This window comes from Carassius auratus, chromosome 41 (genome assembly GCF_003368295.1).
Source record: "Carassius auratus strain Wakin chromosome 41, ASM336829v1, whole genome shotgun sequence".
Taxonomy (NCBI): domain Eukaryota; kingdom Metazoa; phylum Chordata; class Actinopteri; order Cypriniformes; family Cyprinidae; genus Carassius; species Carassius auratus.
In genome coordinates, this window is record NC_039283.1 from 24,151,954 (window position 1) to 24,171,020 (window position 19,067).

A 19,067-nucleotide genomic window follows, 5' to 3' on the forward strand; every position below is an offset into this window, starting at 1 on the left:
AGCATACTGCAAACTGCCTGGTGTACACTTACAAATATTATATATATATATATTAATATTATATTCATTCATTACACACAGACTAATTTCAAATGTTTATTTATTTTATTTTTGATGATTATAACTGACAACTGAGGAAAATCCCAAATTCAGTATCTCAGAAAATCTGAATATTGTGAAAAGGTTCAATATTGAAGACACCTGGTGCCACACTCTAATCAGCTAATTAACTCAAAACACCTGCAAGGGCTTTTAAATGATCTCTCAGTCTAGTTCTGTAGGCTACACAATCATGGGGAAGACTGCTGCCTTGACAGTTGTCCAAAAGACGACCATTGACACCTTGCACAAGAAGAACAAGACAAAAAAGGTCATTGCAGAAGAGGCTGGCTGTTCACAGAGCTCTGTGTCCAAGAACATTAATAGAGAGGTGAAGGGAAGGAAAAGATGTGGTAGAAAAAGTGTAAAATGTCTGAAAATGACATTTAAATCAAGTACATTTCATCGTGGGATACTGTTGTGTATTCTGCAGTAGAAAGGCAGTATTCTAATCTGAACATAGCCCTAATTTTTTATTTTTTCCATAGTATTTCACTTTCAATGCAGACAGAAACATTCTTGACGCTGGAGACGAGTGGCATTGTGCCTGGTTAGTAATACATTTAGACACAGTTATGACTCTCTGGGTTGTACTGCAATATAAAATGGGGCTACTAGGTCTGATATGAAAGTTATGAAACATCAGACAGGAGTTTTTGGAAGATGCGAGTCTCAGGTGGATGTGGAATCCAGGTGAATTAAGTGCATCTGACACAGATCCAGTGAGTAAAAGTCAAGCAGTGCTTTTAAAGTTGAGGACATATGAGGGCAGATGATAATATCATACAAATATTATGCATATCAGAGCAATGCAGAGACAAACGGAGTCCAGTTTTCTGCATACTGCTCTGTTGAAAGACTCCTAGTAAAGAACGACACACTCAGGGTGTGTCTGAAAAAAGAGATGAGAGCGAATGAATGAGGCCGAGCAGTTTTCTGTTAAGGCTCACACAAATACCATTTATCTTTCCTGAAGCTTGCATTTGTCTGCAAGAAACAATACAAACTCTATTTCCCCTGAAGAGAAGTCTGCACTACGCTATTGATTTCTCTGTGGAAGACTGCTCCGGAGTGGATTGCTGGGAGTGACACATGGTCCTCAGAGTCATACCACAGCCTGTTTACTGGATAAACGTGCAGACAGACAGGTTGAGTTAAGCCAGGGTTTCAGTTTTCCAGTGAGGGTTAGGGTTAGGTGTAGGGTTGGTGAATGGCCATAGAATATACAGTTTGTACAGTATAAAAACCATTACGCCTATGAACACACTTTACACAAAAACAAACGTGTGTGTGTGTGTGCGTTGAGGTGTGTGTCATTTAAAGTTCTTGTTCGAGCTGCAGCGATGTAAACAGACACACAGCTGTGCCGGTTTCTCATTCCCACCCTGCTCCCACTCTCACGGTGATGCTTTGTTCCCTGACGATCTGCCAATGGCCTCTCCCTGGTGGATTGTGCTGATAATACTCATGACTTTTTACGCCAATGTTTTCCTGCCAGTTCATCTGTGCAGCTGTGCATAATATACTGCATTTTGATAAAAACTATTTGTGCTTTTGCAAATGCAGAATCACTGAGAGAACGGAGAGGGGTTTAGAATAAAATGGAAACGTCTTTCAAACCCTGACATATTTCATGAGCTCTTTGCTGCACATGTGAAGCATTCCTTGGAGTCCGAATCATCTGTATTGTTGTTTCAGTGACCTCAATGCATGAATGAAACCGGTTCGGCCATCTTTGTGACACCCAGCAGAATCATCCAATGTCGTAAATCTGTTGTCACATCAGGTTTGACGACGTGCAGCATACATTTACTGCTGTCACACTGATGCTTTTCATGTTAGAAACTAGCAGCTGCTGACCCGAAGTGGGTCATTCATGCTGGGAGGGTAATTGTTCTCTGAAATTCAATCTAACACCACCAATGCTTTATGTTTCAGGTGCGTATGACTTTGAAAGATATTTTTTTGGCTGTTTTCCTGCTTGCTTTGATTTAGCCCTCCTCCAGCTGCTCCCATGTTTCTTTTCACAATGCGTTTCTGGGTTCAAACCACAGCATGCTTGCCACATCGACATTAGAAATCTGTTGCATCATCAACCGTTTCAGTTAAAGGAGTAGGACAATTTGCAAAAAACTGACTTGCCCTCAAGCCATTCAAAATGCGTTTGTTTATTCATCAGATCAGATTTGGAGAAATGTAGCATTGCATCTCTTGCTCACCAGTGGATCCTCTGCAGTGAATGGGTGCCATTTTCACTGGAGGAAGTGTTATTATCGATTATGGACTTCAACTGTTCGTTCTTTATTAACTTTATCACAATATTAAAACTATGCTTGTCGGTGTTCTTGCACAAGACACTTGTACAACTGTATAAGACAGTGGCTTTATCTTTTTAAGCATATTTGGATGCATTTTGTTTGTGCATTGAACTGCAAACTCTGACGACAAACAGACTTGCATCCACACAAACAGCTCTTGTGTCAATGTTTGCACATTTATGTAGTGTGCATCACACCATGTTTCAATGCTGAAGACATTTATGCTGTCACCCAGGCCTCTTCACACCTGTAACATGTTATGAAAGGTCTCCTGCCTTTAGTCTCCAGAGGACCTCACTTAAGTCTTCAAACGCAAGCTTTCTACTGAGATTTATGAGGTCGATGTGAGTTTAAAGAGCAAGGGCTGTTTGAACCACAGCCATACTTGCCTTTGCTGTAATGTGGTCACCCTCGTTCCCGTCTCTGTTTTACATGCAAGTCTACAAGGTACGAAACCATGTCTTGCTTTCCTTCAGGGTCAAATAGAGTTTCTGACTCTATACACTCACTGTGTTTACATGGAGCCTGGTAATCCATTACTAATCTGACTCGTGGTTTAGCTGAAATGAAAGCTTCATGTAAACACCTCAGGTGATGTAGATCTTAAATCATTAAATTAAGAAAAACTGCCTTGTAAACAACTGAATCTGGCTACTCTTACAGTCCAATTCAAAAATAGCATGTATGCATGCATAGCTTTTATTGAATTCTTTAAGTGATGTTAGAGATATAAGAGGAATGCTTTCTAAGCATATTTTCAGATAGAAGGCAAACACACTTAATGCACTGGGAAGATGTGCTGATTTGTCTTGTCTTTTCCAGATGCAGCTGGAAGCACAGCACACTGACTTTGATTTACTGTCAGAAGTTGTTTAATTTTAAAATAAATAATAAAAAAAACGTTTTAAAAAGTCAGTGGGTTCACTCTTTTGAAGGACACATTAAAATGATCAATAATGACATTTATAATGTAACAAAAGATTTCTATTTCAAATAAATACAGTTGTTTTGAACTTTCTGTTAATCAAAGAATGATAAAAATATCACGGGTTCCGCAAAAAAAAAAGAAAAAAAAAATCTGCACAACTGTTTTCAACATTTATAAGAAATGTTTCTTGTACAGCAAAACATTATTTTTGAATGGTTATATGTGTGTGTGTGTGCGTGTGTGTGTGTGTGTATAAATATATATATATATATTGGGGATGGTTCACCCAAAAATTTAAATTATCATTTACTCACCCTCAAGCCATCCTGGGTGTAAATGACTTTCTTCTTTCAGATGTTATTATTATTATTTTTTAAATCTGACATTTCAAAGTTAAAAAATAATAATAATGTTCTGGCTCTTCCAAGCTTTATAATGGCTCTGAATGGGGTTCAAGAGTTTGAAGCCCCAAAAAGTGCATCCTTCCATGATAAAAAGTGCTCCACATGGCTCCAGGGGGTTAATAAAGGCTTTCTGAACCGAATCAGTAGGTTTGTGTAAGAAAAATAGAGGAATATGTCTAATGTAAGCTTCGGTGAGAAAGTCATATAGGATGTTGTATATGGTGAGTAGATCATGGGATCATTTACATTTTTGGTGAACTATCCATTTAATATAAAATATAACAAATAAAATATCAAATGTTGTTATTTGAATATGTATAAATCACTTTATTTCAGAATGGAGAGGGAATAAAGCAGTCACTGTTGTGCAGCAAAAATCAAACCGTTTAATTCTCCAGCATATTTTAGTGATTTACAGACTTGAATATGAAAATGATGTCACTGTTTATTCATTCTAATGTCTTTCACAACAATGGAAATAAATATTAACAACAGATGTCAAAGCAAGATTTTTAATGGTTTTCGGTGTTAGTCTTTCCTCACACAAAGCTATCATTTGATTTCAGTCTTAAGGACTCCTTTTATGATGCCTTCTGAAGCCTTGGTGTCCTTCCACTTGCATTATGTGAAAGAGAACAGCTTAGACAGTCGGCTGAACATCTTTTTCAGCATGAAGACAGGAAGTCATACAGGTTTGAAATGACGTGATCGTGAGAAAATGACAGAATCCTGTAACTCACATGGACTGTATGATTGAAGAACAGGACAATTCGTTTCACACTGTGTTGCCTCTGGAGTGTCTGATGTGTGTGTGTGTGTGTGTGTTCAGTGGCATGTATTCACCTTCCTCTCTTTCACACCACGATCAATCTTCTTCAGTAAGCATGGACGAATCGCCATCAGGAGATGAATGAACTCATTTCTGGTGTCATGGATCTTGTTAAGGAATTCTCAGCCCATCTCCGTGAGGAACACTTGAGTGAGCATGAACCATTCTTCACTTTACATTGAATTTCAATGGAATTCTGTGAGACAGACCAGTTTGCATATGGGTTTGAAGGATAAACAATATATTCAAGTTGACTTTGATGGCAGTATAACTGCATCATGTATTTCGCAGTAATTCTAATGCATTATTTATTAAATCATTGCATTTTCTTCCTTTCTGATTCTTTTCTAGTCTCATGCTGTAAGACTATAAGACGTTTCCACCAATGTCTCTTATTTAAACTTCAGAGGCAAACATGCTATTAGAATTGCAATGTTTGTTTCATTTAAATAAGTTCAATTCAAAACTGATTCAACCATTTGATTCAACCACATTTTCCTTGTATTAATACATTTTATTAAACATATATGCATTTATTTATATATATGTGCATACCCTAGTGAAAAAAAATGTACTAATTTTTTTTTTTTTTTTTGCTAAGTGCATATGTGTTCTTATTAAAACTGGTATACTTTGAGCATAATAAATTGGAACAATTAATTTTGTGCATAATGCTAAAGTTCAACTAAAGATTTACTGAAGTATATTTGATTGTGCTAAAGTGCAACTCTAGCAAGTATACTTCAGCTACACTTTGAATATCACTTAAAGTATGATTTTCTTATACTTTAAAGACATTTTAAAGTATATTTTTTATACATTTTAAACACATTTTTTTCACATATTAGGCATAATATTAGAAATTAGAAATTAGAAATTTACAAAATTATCGAAAATTGATATCAGTACGTATTAAGTTATATGTTAATAAATATGTTCATGGATTTGAAGTATATTAGTGTGAAATAAATGTATTTAAAATCAATAAAGGAATGTTTTTTTTTTTTTTTAATGGAAACAAATTTTCTTCCATGCTCATTTAGTGTAAAACATGTCTTGATTATTTTAACTGATTGTACTGCTCATAATAATCATTTTCAATTTACTCCCCATCCGTGAATTAGCATTCAGATGAAATGCATGAATAGTTCTAGTCAGCATCGTTTTGTTTTAAGTTGTTTTGCGAGTCTGAAGGCGTAGAGAATCTTTCAGAGGTCTGCGATACGGCCTTTTGTTGGCTAAATGTTGTGTAAATCTAAACATAGCTCTATTGTTGGAGTGTTGAGACCTGTGTAGGAGGCTCTGCTGCTGAATCTGTGGTTATGGTACAAACCCCACTCACAAGAGAACCGAGATGGAGATGAAGTAGGTAAGAGCTTCTCATGACAAACAAAAACAGCTCAGGAAAAGATGAAAATAGACCCATAAGTCTTCCTCTGTAGATGACTGAACTGCATTTACTCTGTTTGGGAGGTTAGAGGCATGCTGGTTATATAATGCTTCAGTTGAGGAGAGACTTTCACAGCTGTTCTGTCTCAATGAGCGAAGAGCAGATCGGTCAAGCATGTAATAAATTGTACTTTCCGAAGAAATGTTCCTAGTTTAATTGTGCATGATTATGGCTTGTATATATTCATCATATTTTATCATTTATGCCTTTCCTCTTGTCATGAATCTCAAGATTCAGTCAGGCTTGATAAACTCACACTGTGTAAGTCCCAACCTACGCTCTGGGGTCGGGAAATTACAAAGACATTTTTTTTTTTTTTTTTTTTACAGTATTTGTTCAAAATTGCAGTAAAATTGTGAAATATTATTACATTTTAAAATAGCTATTTTCTAGTGTAATATATAAACAGTATGTTAAAATGCAAAGCTGAATGTTCAGCATGATTCCTCCAGTGTTCAGTGTCACATGATCCTTCAGAAATCATTATAATATGATGCTGATTTGCTGCTCAAGAAGCATTTCTGATTATCATCAATGTTAAAAACAGTTGTTGTGTTGGTTCATATTTTTGTGTAAACCATGGTACAGTTTATTTTTCAGAATTCTTTGAGTTACAAGTTCAAAAGAAAACCGTTTATTCGAAATAGAAATCTTTTGTAACATTTTAAATGTCTTTACTGTCACATTTGAGCAATTGAATGCATCCTTGTTCAATAAAAGCATTTATTTATGCTGTTATATTTGTTGGGATGCTAGTGTACATACGGTATTTTTTATCATCGAATGGCCTTTTTCAAGTAAAATGTCTTGTTAATGACACATTTGCAACTTGGGAATCTCCATTTATAAAGTATCTGCGGTGTATGTATCTCTCATATCACCAGAGGAGATGTGTGCCGCCCGTTTGCTGTGTAATGAAAGGGTTTGGTGGAGCAGCAGGTGTGTGATTCAGGAAGGTCTTCGTGTCTGTGTGCATGTGGGCAGAGGTTGTGCATCAATAGAAGCTTCTGCTGCGAAGGCCATTTACCCATCAGCCTCAGCTTTTTGTTCCCATCTGTCAGAGAGTGCTTTTCTCAGTTCAAGAGACTGTGCTCTTTCTCCTGCAGGGCTGTTCTTTTCACTGCGGCCAGATCCTGTCCACTGTCAGATTACTGCATTTTGGACATTTTGACTAGTCGAGTACTGCATTTAGGCTTATCTTTGTGTGTGTGTGTGTGTGTGTGTGTGCGTTTAAGCAGCCAAAACAAATAAAATTGTTTTGCATTTAATTTGAGTAACTTTCAAATGTGGTTCTAAGCCCAATACATAGCTGATCTAAACATCTTATTTTACAATCGTGTGCAATTAAAATCCACTAGTTTCTAATTGTGCATGGCTAAACAAAGTAATTCTTGCTAGATGAATCTCTTTGTGAGTATGCCATCTAAATCTCTATTTAAAGCGTTATAGCTGTTTGTTTCCCAGACTGAAAGTCATCATGAAAGCCAAAATGACTTTAACAAATCACAGAATTGAAAACAGGGCTATGTTATGGCATGTTTGCGTATGATGGTTTTATATCGCTGTGATATTTCATGCAATTAAGAAGTTTTAACATTTTTACTGTCACATACAAGTATTTGTTTACTCATAACAATCTATGTTTCAAATGCTCTTAATGATATGGAAAGATTGATTAGATTCAGACTTATTTACATCATTTATATCTTATTTATATTACTGTTACCATAAAAAATATATTGCTTAAAATAAAATTCATGCAAATGTAAATAAAAAAATAAAGATTTAACTTTATTTTAGCTTGTTACCAAGGCAAGATTTTCTCATTTCTCAACAAAATAACTAAAAAGAACACACACACACTACATTTTGTAACAATATGTATTTATTATCCATTTTAATGTATTTAACCCTTGCTGAATAAAAAAAAAAAAGTTTTTTATATATATAAAAATAAAAAAATATATTTAATATGAATAGGCTAAAAGCATGCTATTGCTATTATTATTGATTAATATTTTAATTAGCTTTTATTTTATATTTTCAGTTTTCATTTAAATTTTAGTTACAATTTTAGTAATTTTGTTACATGCAACTTGTATTTTTGTATCTTAGTTAGTTGCAACATTCCTGAAATTTTTTTTAAGCTTTTATTTTAATTAACAAAAACAATTTGTAATAGTTTTTGCATATATATTTGCATTATACGGTATGTCACTTCATATAACAAAAGAAAAGTTGTATTGCTTATATGTTGCTCAAGAGATTTAAAGTATTTACATTTCTTTTATGTACTGGCTTTGTCTCAGATGTTTCTCATAAACATAAAAACCAATAAGCCAATGATTGACATATGGTAGGAATATATAAATATGTTTAGCAGTTCATTTCACTTGATGTTAGGAGATTTTGATGAGAAAAGTTTTAGTTTTGTTAAGAACTGACTATTAATGGCTTTGCAGTCTTGGCCAATCTGAGACATTGTTTAATTAGAAGCTATTTGCTCTCCATTTTATCTTATATAATCTATTGAGGAGATTTTTATTTTTAATGTGCATGCAGGATATCTCATTTTGGATCTTTCTTTCAACATAAAAGGTTATTCTGTGTACTATGAAGTATTAAGAATAAGGAACTACGTGACGTCTGGTCGGCCCAGACCTCGTTTCATTCTCTAAGGCTTCTCCTAATGTTTCACTTTGAGAGCTGTGATTTATATTTTTATATCTCATTTAATTTCAATTCTCTTTTGCTACAGCCCTCTGGCACACGCCATAACTCATCATTATGTGTGCAATAAGTCAGATAAGCAGTTCAATATTTAATATGTTTCCCTCATATTTGTTTGGATGTTATCTGGGTCTCACGGGTAGATGATTCCCGCTCACGCCGCGGCCGCCTGTGGATGATTTTACACGTTTATCAACATGTACTGTTCATCATCCCGGACTGACCGCCTCATCCAGATCTGAATTGTAAATTCCGCCGGTTAAAATCAATGGACGCAGGGATGGGATTCACACACGTGGGCGTGTAATTGGGAAAAACATAAGAGCTGGTATTGCTTCTGACAGGTCATTTATCCCACTTTGGTTAATGGTAAGCGAGGCTGGTGTTGGCCGCGGCTGGATTCGGTCATCATAACTCAGTCTATGTTTTATCTCACGCTTTGTTTCTACAGAATAAACACTTTGCAAATTATGCTGATCTGTTTACCACCAGGGTGGATCCCTTAGGCTGATCCAGAAGACGAAATAAAAGCAACAGTTTAATTTCTTGCAGATTCATGTAGCTTAGCGGTTAACATACTGATTCATACATTGATTACAAATCCTGCTCATGGAACTCTATAATTCTTAAAACAGGCCTTTTGAATAATTAATAATTTGTTTATAGTTAAATAATAATAAAAAAGTTAAATAAATCAGTTTTAAATGCAAAAATTCTATATTTGTACATTACTGATTAAGGCTGTTTAGGGTTGGATTGTTTTTTTGTTTGTTTTTTTTTTTTTTTTTCAAAAGAAGTCTGCTCACCAAGGCTGCATTTATTTAATCAAAAATACAGTAAAATTATGAAATATTATTACAATTTAAAATAGCTGTTTTTTATTTGAATATATTTTAAAATGTAGTTTATTCCTGTGATGCACAGCTGTATTTTCAGCATCATTCCTCCAGTCTTCAGTGTCACATGATCTTCAGAAATCATTCTGATATACTGATTTGCTGCTCAAGAAACATTTCTGATTATTACCAATGTTGACAACAGTTGTGCTGCACAATATTCTTTGTGAAAACTGTTGTACGTGCTTCTCAGGATCCTTTGATAAATAGAAAGTTCAAAAGAGCGGCATTTGATTGAAATCGAAACCATTTCTAACAATATAAACACCGTGTGCATCACGTCTCTTTTGATCAATTCAGTACATCCTTGATGAATAAAATTATCATTATTATTATTATTTTTTTTTTTAAAATCTTACTAACCCCAAAGTTTTGAACAGTAGTGTAGTTTGTCTTTATTATTTAATTTTTTCATTAGAATTTTTTTTGAAGGACTAATTGCACAAAAAAAAAAAAAAAAGTTTTAACAATGCAAGGAAGCATAAAGTAGATATTTACTTATTTCTTTCTTATTTAGAAATGATACTCCATGAAATGCTCAGTCCCTGGTTGTCGTCTGTCTCTGAGGGCAGCGGAGGTGGCGTCCCGTCAGCTGTAATCACAGTGTTTGCAGGAATGAGACGAGACAGTCTCATGAGGAGGAAGAGGAAGTGCACCGCAGGAGGTTCACGCTCGCTCACTGACATGTTTGTGGCACGTTAAGATGCTGCACGTCAGGAAATGTCTCGCGTCTGTCAGTGGTCAGCGGGAGGCTGATTTAAGACGACTTTGAATATCTTGACATCCTGGAGGTTTTTAGGTTCCACTTCCTTCAGGAGCAAACCATATTTGGGCATTTGGAAATGAATTATATACATCAGAATGCGGTAGTGCACTTAATGTGTCAGAGACCATTTGTGAAGTTTCCCTTAAAGCAATTTAGAAAAACAAGTGATTTTTGCTAAAGACATCTTAAAGTCTTAGAACAGAAGTAAAGCTTTTATGCTCACTGAATCAGTAGTTTGTCTTAAAAGGTCGCTGTATGGAAACCATCAAATGAATGTGTGCCACATTAAGCACATTAATTTGAGACAGATTCAGTGATTATGTCAGACATCTGATGTTACTCTTTGTGCTTTGCACATTTAAAGTCAAAATTCCCCCTTTTTACATTTAGTTGGAATAAAAATGAAATTCAATTTAAATTTTTTTTTAAAAAATGTATGTTATTGATCATAATGTGAGCGACTCATCCGTGCATATGTTTTATTTTTAAAAACATTTGAGTCTTTAATCAAAATGTAATTTTAATGTCCACTTAAACAGATTTTAAGAATAAAGTGGAGATTGGTACACATTGTTTGAGCTTCATATTTTGGGATTTCTGCAGCACTTATAAAGGTTTTTAATAAGAGAAGAAAGTCTTCAGTTCATGACTTGCTTTTAGACACAATTTTTTTTTTTTAAATCAGGCGGTGTGATCAGAAGGTACAGTAAAAGAGGAACCTGTGTTTTGACCTGTTACAATTTGACAAATTGTAAGAAAAAAAGAGTGGGAGCAGAGATTAAAAAAGTAAAAGAGATCTATTATTGTTGTTTTTAAACATTGAAGCATTGCTAATGCTAGTGTCACACTATGCTGCTGGAAGGAACATGGAGCCGAGGATAATCGAAATAGTCTTAATAATCCAACACAGGAGTAAATCCAACAGGAAGAACAGGAGGAAGATACAGTTTTAGAAATGGTAGACCAAACAAAAGTGAACTGAAAGGACATTGCTTATAAAGTCAGGCTAAAGAGGGAGCCAAGGGACATGGACCTGGGAACTAATCAGAAATCAAGGAGAAACAGAAACTGGATCACAGGAGAAAACACACACAGACACATAGTTCTGACAGCAAGACATTTACATTTAGAGACCATGCATTGTGTTATATTAAATGTATTCCTTCATTTTATTTATTTGGTTCTTATAAGATCATAAAAAGTTATACATTTGACCTGCAGAATCCCTGTTATTCATTGTGTGCATGCTTTCACTTTGACACCAAAATACTAGAAAACCCTGGCGATTTGAAAATGTCACGTAAGTGAGGTTCTTGCGTTGTTGAGCTTTTCTAATGAGTTGTTTTGATGGTTATCAGGTTTTTATTGTGCATGTAAACGCTTTGAACGAGAAGCAGCGTTTCTTTGCTCAACCCCGGCGTGTTTGGAGCGCGAGGTCATCGCCGCGCACAGATGGTTTGTCTCTTTTTCTTTTCTCTCTGCTCTTTTTCTCGCTCACTTCCTGTGTTGTTTGCACGTCCTCCTCGGAGTCCTTCGATTTCCCAGCAGCCCTTCGCAGGCCAGCTGGACGTTCTCCAAAACTTACACCCATCCTGCTGTTTTTAAGTGCCATCTTGTCCTTTTTAGCCGTGCATGAGAATCATATCAAGTAACTTTTTCAGATATGCTGTCCAGCAATTTTTCATGCTCATTTCAAACACGTGCATGTGGTACCAATATGGCATGGGTTCGTACTCAATTGACATCAGATTATAACTTACTGCAACTAATTTGGCTCGATGTCGTCTAATAAAGAAGAGCGTATCAGGTTTCTAAACTGCGTGTCACTTGTCAGGAATTCAAGTGGAATTGATTTAGGAGCCTCATCTACAGCTGGCCGCAGAAGACGATTGTGAATGGAAAGTGATTTTCTGCTTGTGTAACACTGGCGGCTGGGCTGACATCTGACTGCAGCAGGTTCAAGTTTTTGAACCATCACAGAACAGATATTAGAGGAGAGAGCGATGGGCGTTCGGCCAGACGTCCGTATATCAGTCTGAGGAGACGAAGGCAGGAGGCAGACGCTTATCTGATGGATGGACAAATGAATGCAGCAGGCAGGAGCTGAGAGCTTCAGTGTAATTTCACAAGCTCATCTAAGACGAGATGCTCTCAGCATCACCACCAAAGTCCACCCCAACCATGTCAGACTCAGTTTGACATTAGACTGACTCTGATAAACAACAGAGGAGGATTCATACGACTCTGTAATATTGATTGTAGTTTTTATTTTTTAAATACTAAAGAAAAACAATACTATTTTGATAATATTTTAATTATTTATAATTAAAGACCAAAATACGGGACAATGGTTGGGATTTGTAAGGTGATTCTTTTAGTCCTGTTAAAGAAGAATTCATATTTCATTTATTTATTTTTATAGGTAGATACTAAAATATAATTTAATAAAATTTTAATGATTTATTTATAATTAACGTGTAAAAAAACACACACACAAAAAAACCCTAGGCCTTTTGAGGAAGTATTCGTGATTTGTTTTTAAGTAAACAAGAATATAAAAGGATACTATTTTAGTAACATTTGAATGATTTATTTTTATGAGAACCCAAATAAATGAAAAATTAACATAAATATAATACAAACTGTATTGGGAAAATAATTAAAATAATAAGTAAATAATCCTTAGTTTTAACATTTAAGTATATATATATATTTCACTAAAGATTCACTAAAAGAACTTGTTCAAGAGTCAATCGTTTCATGAATCGGACTGCATTGTTTGCACTGTGTATGTTTGATTCACTAAAATGAAAACAATGATTCGTGAGTCATCAGTTTTGTGATTCAGACTAAATTAGGTGCACTGTATGTTTTCGATTCACTATAAATAACCAGTTTATTAGAGCACAGATTTATTTTGGGACTTATTGTCTTTGCATCAGCCCTATGCCAATGCACTGTATATAAAGCAGGTAAAGATGTCCTGCCCATACATACATTTCAGTCAATATTAAAATTGTATTTAAAATATTTTTTTTATTGTATAGCAAAATTGTGAATATGCATATTTAACTAAACATTATCATACAAACTAGTACATTTAAATCTTCTTTAATCTTCTCTTTTTGTGTTTTCAAAGAAAGTTGAATCCAATGCTAATCAGTCACTCACACGAGATGCACAACTACACATGAGAGCTGTTGTAATTTCAGCAGACCTTTCTCAGTGTATCATTTTGATTTGGGTTCTCATGAACTTTTCGGTGGAGTTTGTTTTCCCCTCTCATTCTCAAATGCATTGATTTAAAGAGTCTGTGTGTGTGAAAATCGTTGTCCTTTAACGTGTTCGGTCCACAACCACAAGTCGTGTTTCTGGTGAAGCCGCTGGGGGCTACATTTTATCACGCCGTGCGATGGGTAACAGAGTTGACATTCAGTGCACCGCTGGGGTGAATAAAGCGAATAAAACTGCTTTTCCGTTCTCTCTCCTCTCCTCAGATGGACCCCGTTCAGAAAGCTGTTTTGCATCACACACTCAGCGCTCCAGCCTCCTCTAAAAGAAAAGCGGTCTCATGCGGTGTATGTCAGCTGAGGTTTAACTCACAGGTGAGATTTGTTCAGCGTGACCCTGATATTCCCGTCTAAAGCTGCTGTAGAAAAGTATGTAATTATCCAACAGAGTCAATGTAATATAATAAAGCATCCAAACATTACTGAAATTTCTGGCATTATTTACGTCACCTCATGATTCTTATTTTAATGAAATATTTGACAAACGACGAAACGCCTAAAAAGAAGGGCTGTTGAACGATACCTATTTCCTGATTCAATTAAGTTGATTCACAAATGCTCAGTTTGATTCTGATACTTTTTAATATATTGCAGGTCATTCTGCTTACAAGTAATACATTTTCTCTCATTGCTAATGCTGTAAATTAAACAGGGCAGTGTTTCAGACTGATTCAAACACAGAACTGTCTTTAACCATAACCTTTCATTAAACAAGACTTCGCACTTTATGTTTTAGACAAATTAAAATATCCTGTTAATAAGCGACAGAGTATAAAACCTTAAAAAAAAAAAGATTTAAGACTTATTTGTTTTATGATTTAGATTACACTGTTCGTGCTGTATATATTTGACTCACTTTGAAGAATCACTTCATAAGAGTCATATGTTAATCGTTTCTGCTACATTGGTTGGGCAATATATATGTTTGATTCAAAAAAAAGAAATGGTTCAAAAGAGTTATCTATTTTGAAAATTGACTGCATTGGTCAAACTGTGTTTTTAATTCACTAAAAAGAACCAGTTCATCAGAATGATTTGTGAATCATACTGCATTGGTCACACAGTATGTGTTTGATTCACTATTAAGAACCAAACTATAAGAATCATTTGATTTGAAAATCTGACTACATTGGTCACGCTGTATGTTTTTAATTAACTAAAAAGAACTAGTTCATTTTTGAATCATACTACACTGACGACTGTATTTGATTCACAATTATTATTTTTTTCTAACTTTATTGATTGCACTGTATGATTTAATTAATTGGAGTCGTTTGTTTGTGAGCTGGACTACATTAGTCGCTCTGTATGTGTTTGATTCACTAAAAAGAACCAGTTCATAAGAGTCATCTGTTGTGTCATTCATACGACATTGGTCACGCTGTATGTATTTGATTCACTAATACGAACCAAATTATAAGAGTCATTTGTTTTGAGAATCTGGTTTGCACCATATGTTTTTGTCTCACTGAAAAGAACAATCGTAAAAGGGCTGATCACGTCATAATGTGTTTGATTCTCTAATAAGAACCAAATTAGAAGAGTCTTTTTCTTTGTTTTTCTTTTTGTTTGGTTTTTGAGAATCTGACTGCATTGGTCACGCTGTATGTTTGTAATTCACTAAAGAGAACCAGCTCACGAAAGTCATTTGTTTTATGAATTGGACAGCATTTGTTGCATTGTATGTGTTTGATTGACTAAAAAGAACCAAACTATGAGTCATTTGTTTTGAAAATCTGATTACTCTGGTTGTGCTGTATTGATGAATTAAAAAATAATATCTCCTATAAGAGTCTTTCGCTTCAAGGATCAGGCCACACATGTTTTTGATTCCCTATAGAAAACCAAAGTCACTAGTTTCGGGGATTGATATCTTTACCCAGCTCTATATGCAGTAAAGAACTAAACTGTCCATAAACTGTGTGTAAAACAAGTAAAGAAGTCATGTCCATATATTTGATCCATTTCTACTGTCATACATTAAATATCGTCATACTTCCAGCCATCTATTAGGCTCAGACAGTAGATCATCCACTGACACATCCGATTCATTGAGGATGACTTTGCAATGGTCTGGAGGACAATTTTATTATCCGTCCTTCATCCATACTTCTTCCTGCATGCCATGCTTTCATCAGAGGCATTTAATCCAAATAGGATAACTTTAAAAAAATCCTAATAGCATATATAATCAAAAATAAACCAAAAATAATCATAATACTGTAGCATTTCCCATATCTGCTCTATTAAGTGGTGATTTACACAGCCACTGTCAGATATCAAGCTGTAATAGGCCTATCAAACAGTAATCACAGCTCATTATGCGCATCCGTCAGGACCGTGTGACAGGATGAGTGGGCGGGGCTGCTGTTGACCAATCGCATGCCCTGTAGCTCTCCAGCAGCCAATCATAGAGAGCCTTATACACTCAAATCACGCCGTATGCTCAGTAAAACCTCATTATCATTGGCCATTTGTGCTCCAGCTTCCAATCAGCTCCAATCTGAGTCCGGGAAGCTTTTATACGGCACATCTTCAAAAATTAAATGGCTTCTGGAGAGTTACAAAATCCAGCCATAAATGCCGGGCGACTTTTGAAAATGACATTTGGAGTATATATATTATCGCCACAGGTCTGTTTGAATATGAGTCACTTTGTTATGGATTCTTCTGGGAATATGAATTATAAATACATTTTATAATGGTGGGAGAGAGAAAACCTAGTTAGTTCTTGAAGTGCTTTTCTCTTTGCCTGCCAAACACAGAGAATGTAGCTCTAATTCACTTTTGATTGATAGTGTCCTTTAACTGTGTCCCAATGCTGTTGTCCATCTTAGTTAAACGCTTGGCCATCACAGTGGCAGCTCTTCACTGTCGTGAGTTGTTTTTTTGTTTTTTTAATCAATTTATTTGTTGAATTATTTATTTGATAAATATTTATAATTTATTATATATTTATTTAGAATTATTTACAATTGTTGTTATAATTATACCTTTTTATGTATTTATTTTATATTTGTATTTAAGTGTCATTTAATGTTATTTACAACCCCCCCCCCAACTACTGCCAAAAAGTTAGTTCTGTGTATCTTTTTTACTCTAGCATTTATAATATATATATATATATATATATATATATATATATATATATATATATATATATATATATATATATATATATATATAATATTTTATTTATTTATATTTATTGTTTATAATTACTATACCTTTTTATATTTATTTATTTATTTCAACTCACTGACAAAATGTTCCTTCTGGACTTCTGCATTTGTGCCTTTTTGGTAATTTTTACAGTTATAATACTGTTTCTAATATTATAATTTTTATTATTATTATTGTTATTTATAAATATTGTACCTTTATGTTTATTGTATTTATTATTTAGGATTTTCATTTTATTTGAGTTTTTTCTAACTAACTGCCAAAAAAGTTAGTTCTAGACTAGCATCTTTGTTTTTGTTACCTACATGTTTTTCTTTTTTTAACATCTTATTTTACAATGAATTATGATGTAAAAAATCTAAATGACTGATAATTGTTTTTTATATTATTCATTTTGCACTTACTGGCAAATATTTAGTTTAGACCGTAGCATGTGTGTTTGTTACTCACATAAATATGAGACACTTGGTTATGGATTCTTCAGGGCGTATGAATAATAAACACAGTATAAAATGGCACGGGAAAGAAAACGTAGTTAGTTTTTGAAGAGCTTTGCTCTTTGCTTGCCAAGTACAGACTGCAGCTCTAATTTGCTTTTCCCATGATTGATTGATCGCGTCATTTAACAGTGTCCCATTGCAGGTGCCCATCTTAGTTAAAGGCTCATGGGGCAGGACTGACTTCCTCCTCATCGGGCGTCCGCTCTTGGCCATCACAGTGCCAGTTCTTCCGTGTCGTGCATTTAATGAATGGTTGATTGCAGCTCAGATTGCACATGACATTAATCTATGTCACTGTATTCTCCCCTGTGATTGGCGGACTGAATGAATAGCTGCAAGGTGTCGAGAAACATCCCATTTATCACGGTGTTAAAGCCATTTTCATAACATTATCCCGCTCAAATGATGTGTTACTTACAAACCCCCCTGATATAAATCTATACGATTATGATCCATATCCCGCCCTGCTTTGTACAAATACAATATATCAAAAGGAGTCTGATCCGTCGTGCACTTAATGTCTTTACAAAATTACCTCTCTGGCAAGCAAACTGGTATTGTAAAGAAAAAAGGCGTGAGAAGAATGTGAGTGTGAAATATGTTGTTAGCAAGGTCTGAACTGAATGCTCACCGAAATAAGTGAAGATCAGCTTTGGCATGTAAACAGCAGTATTTTTAACAATGCAATTATCAAATCAAATAGAAATGTATTTATTTATAATCATACTAATCAACTTTTTAAAAGCTTTTATTCTTTATTTATTTTCTAATTTACACACACACACACACACAATTATATGTTATTTTGTAATTATGCATAATTTTAAATATTAATGTGTAATTGTTAAATTATAGAAAAATAATAGTAAATTTTTGTTAATTTTGAATTTTATACATTATTTAATTTTATTTATTTATTCTAACTTATCATTTGAAAAAAAAAAATGCAAAATACAATTTTATTGCCAGTAATAAATAAATAATATTTCTAAGCATAATTATTAAATATAAAAATATAATAACCGTAACTTTTTATATTTATTTATTTATATATTTAATTTGACTAACTTACCATAGGCAACAAATTTATTTTTGGACTGATGTATGTCTACTCATGTTTTAGTAATTTACAAAATATTAAAATAATTATTATATGAATATTGAAAATGTTATGTTTATTTCATATTTATTTTGGATTTAATTAATTAATACATTTTATTAATTTATTTTTCATATTTCTAATATATAATTATTTAACTTTTTAAATTAATTTTTCTAAGGTAATGGCAAAAATATAATTTTGGACTTTAATTGCGATAATAATATATTATAATGTTTATTTAGTTAGTTTTGCACCTGTAAGGTCGACGACTGCCTTGTTTATTCAAAGGCGTTAGCGCTGAGGTAAACAAGGCCAACTGAAAGGCGTTGCGAATGGTCTGGTCCAAGTGAGCTGTAATAAATCTTGTTTGAAGGTGAAAGCAAATGGCACAGAGCGTTTGAAGCTGCCTACATTGTGCCCGCAGATATTAAAAGATTTGTTTCACACCAAGTCAGCCACGATGAGCTGGAAGTTTTATGTATGGCTCTGTGTCTTACGGGATAATAACCTCACACACGGACGACTGGGAGAGGCCATTCTTTTCTTCTCTGTCAGACTCTTTATTCCATACC

General features: G+C 34.3%; 1 protein-coding gene across 4 annotated transcripts in view; it reads left to right on the top strand.

Annotated features, from left to right (window-relative positions):
• LOC113059356 (zinc finger protein 385D-like) overlaps positions 1-19,067 on the top strand; it is an 81,056-nt gene that overhangs the window by 39,519 nt on the left and 22,470 nt on the right. For 3 of the 4 annotated variants that reach the window (XM_026227811.1, XM_026227810.1, XM_026227809.1), the window contains exon 3: positions 13,918-14,025. The exons of the other annotated variant lie outside the window; for it this stretch is intronic. In XM_026227811.1, the coding sequence (XP_026083596.1) occupies positions 13,918-14,025 (108 nt within the window). The remainder of the gene's footprint in view (positions 1-13,917; positions 14,026-19,067) is intronic. 4 annotated transcript variants of the gene reach the window in all.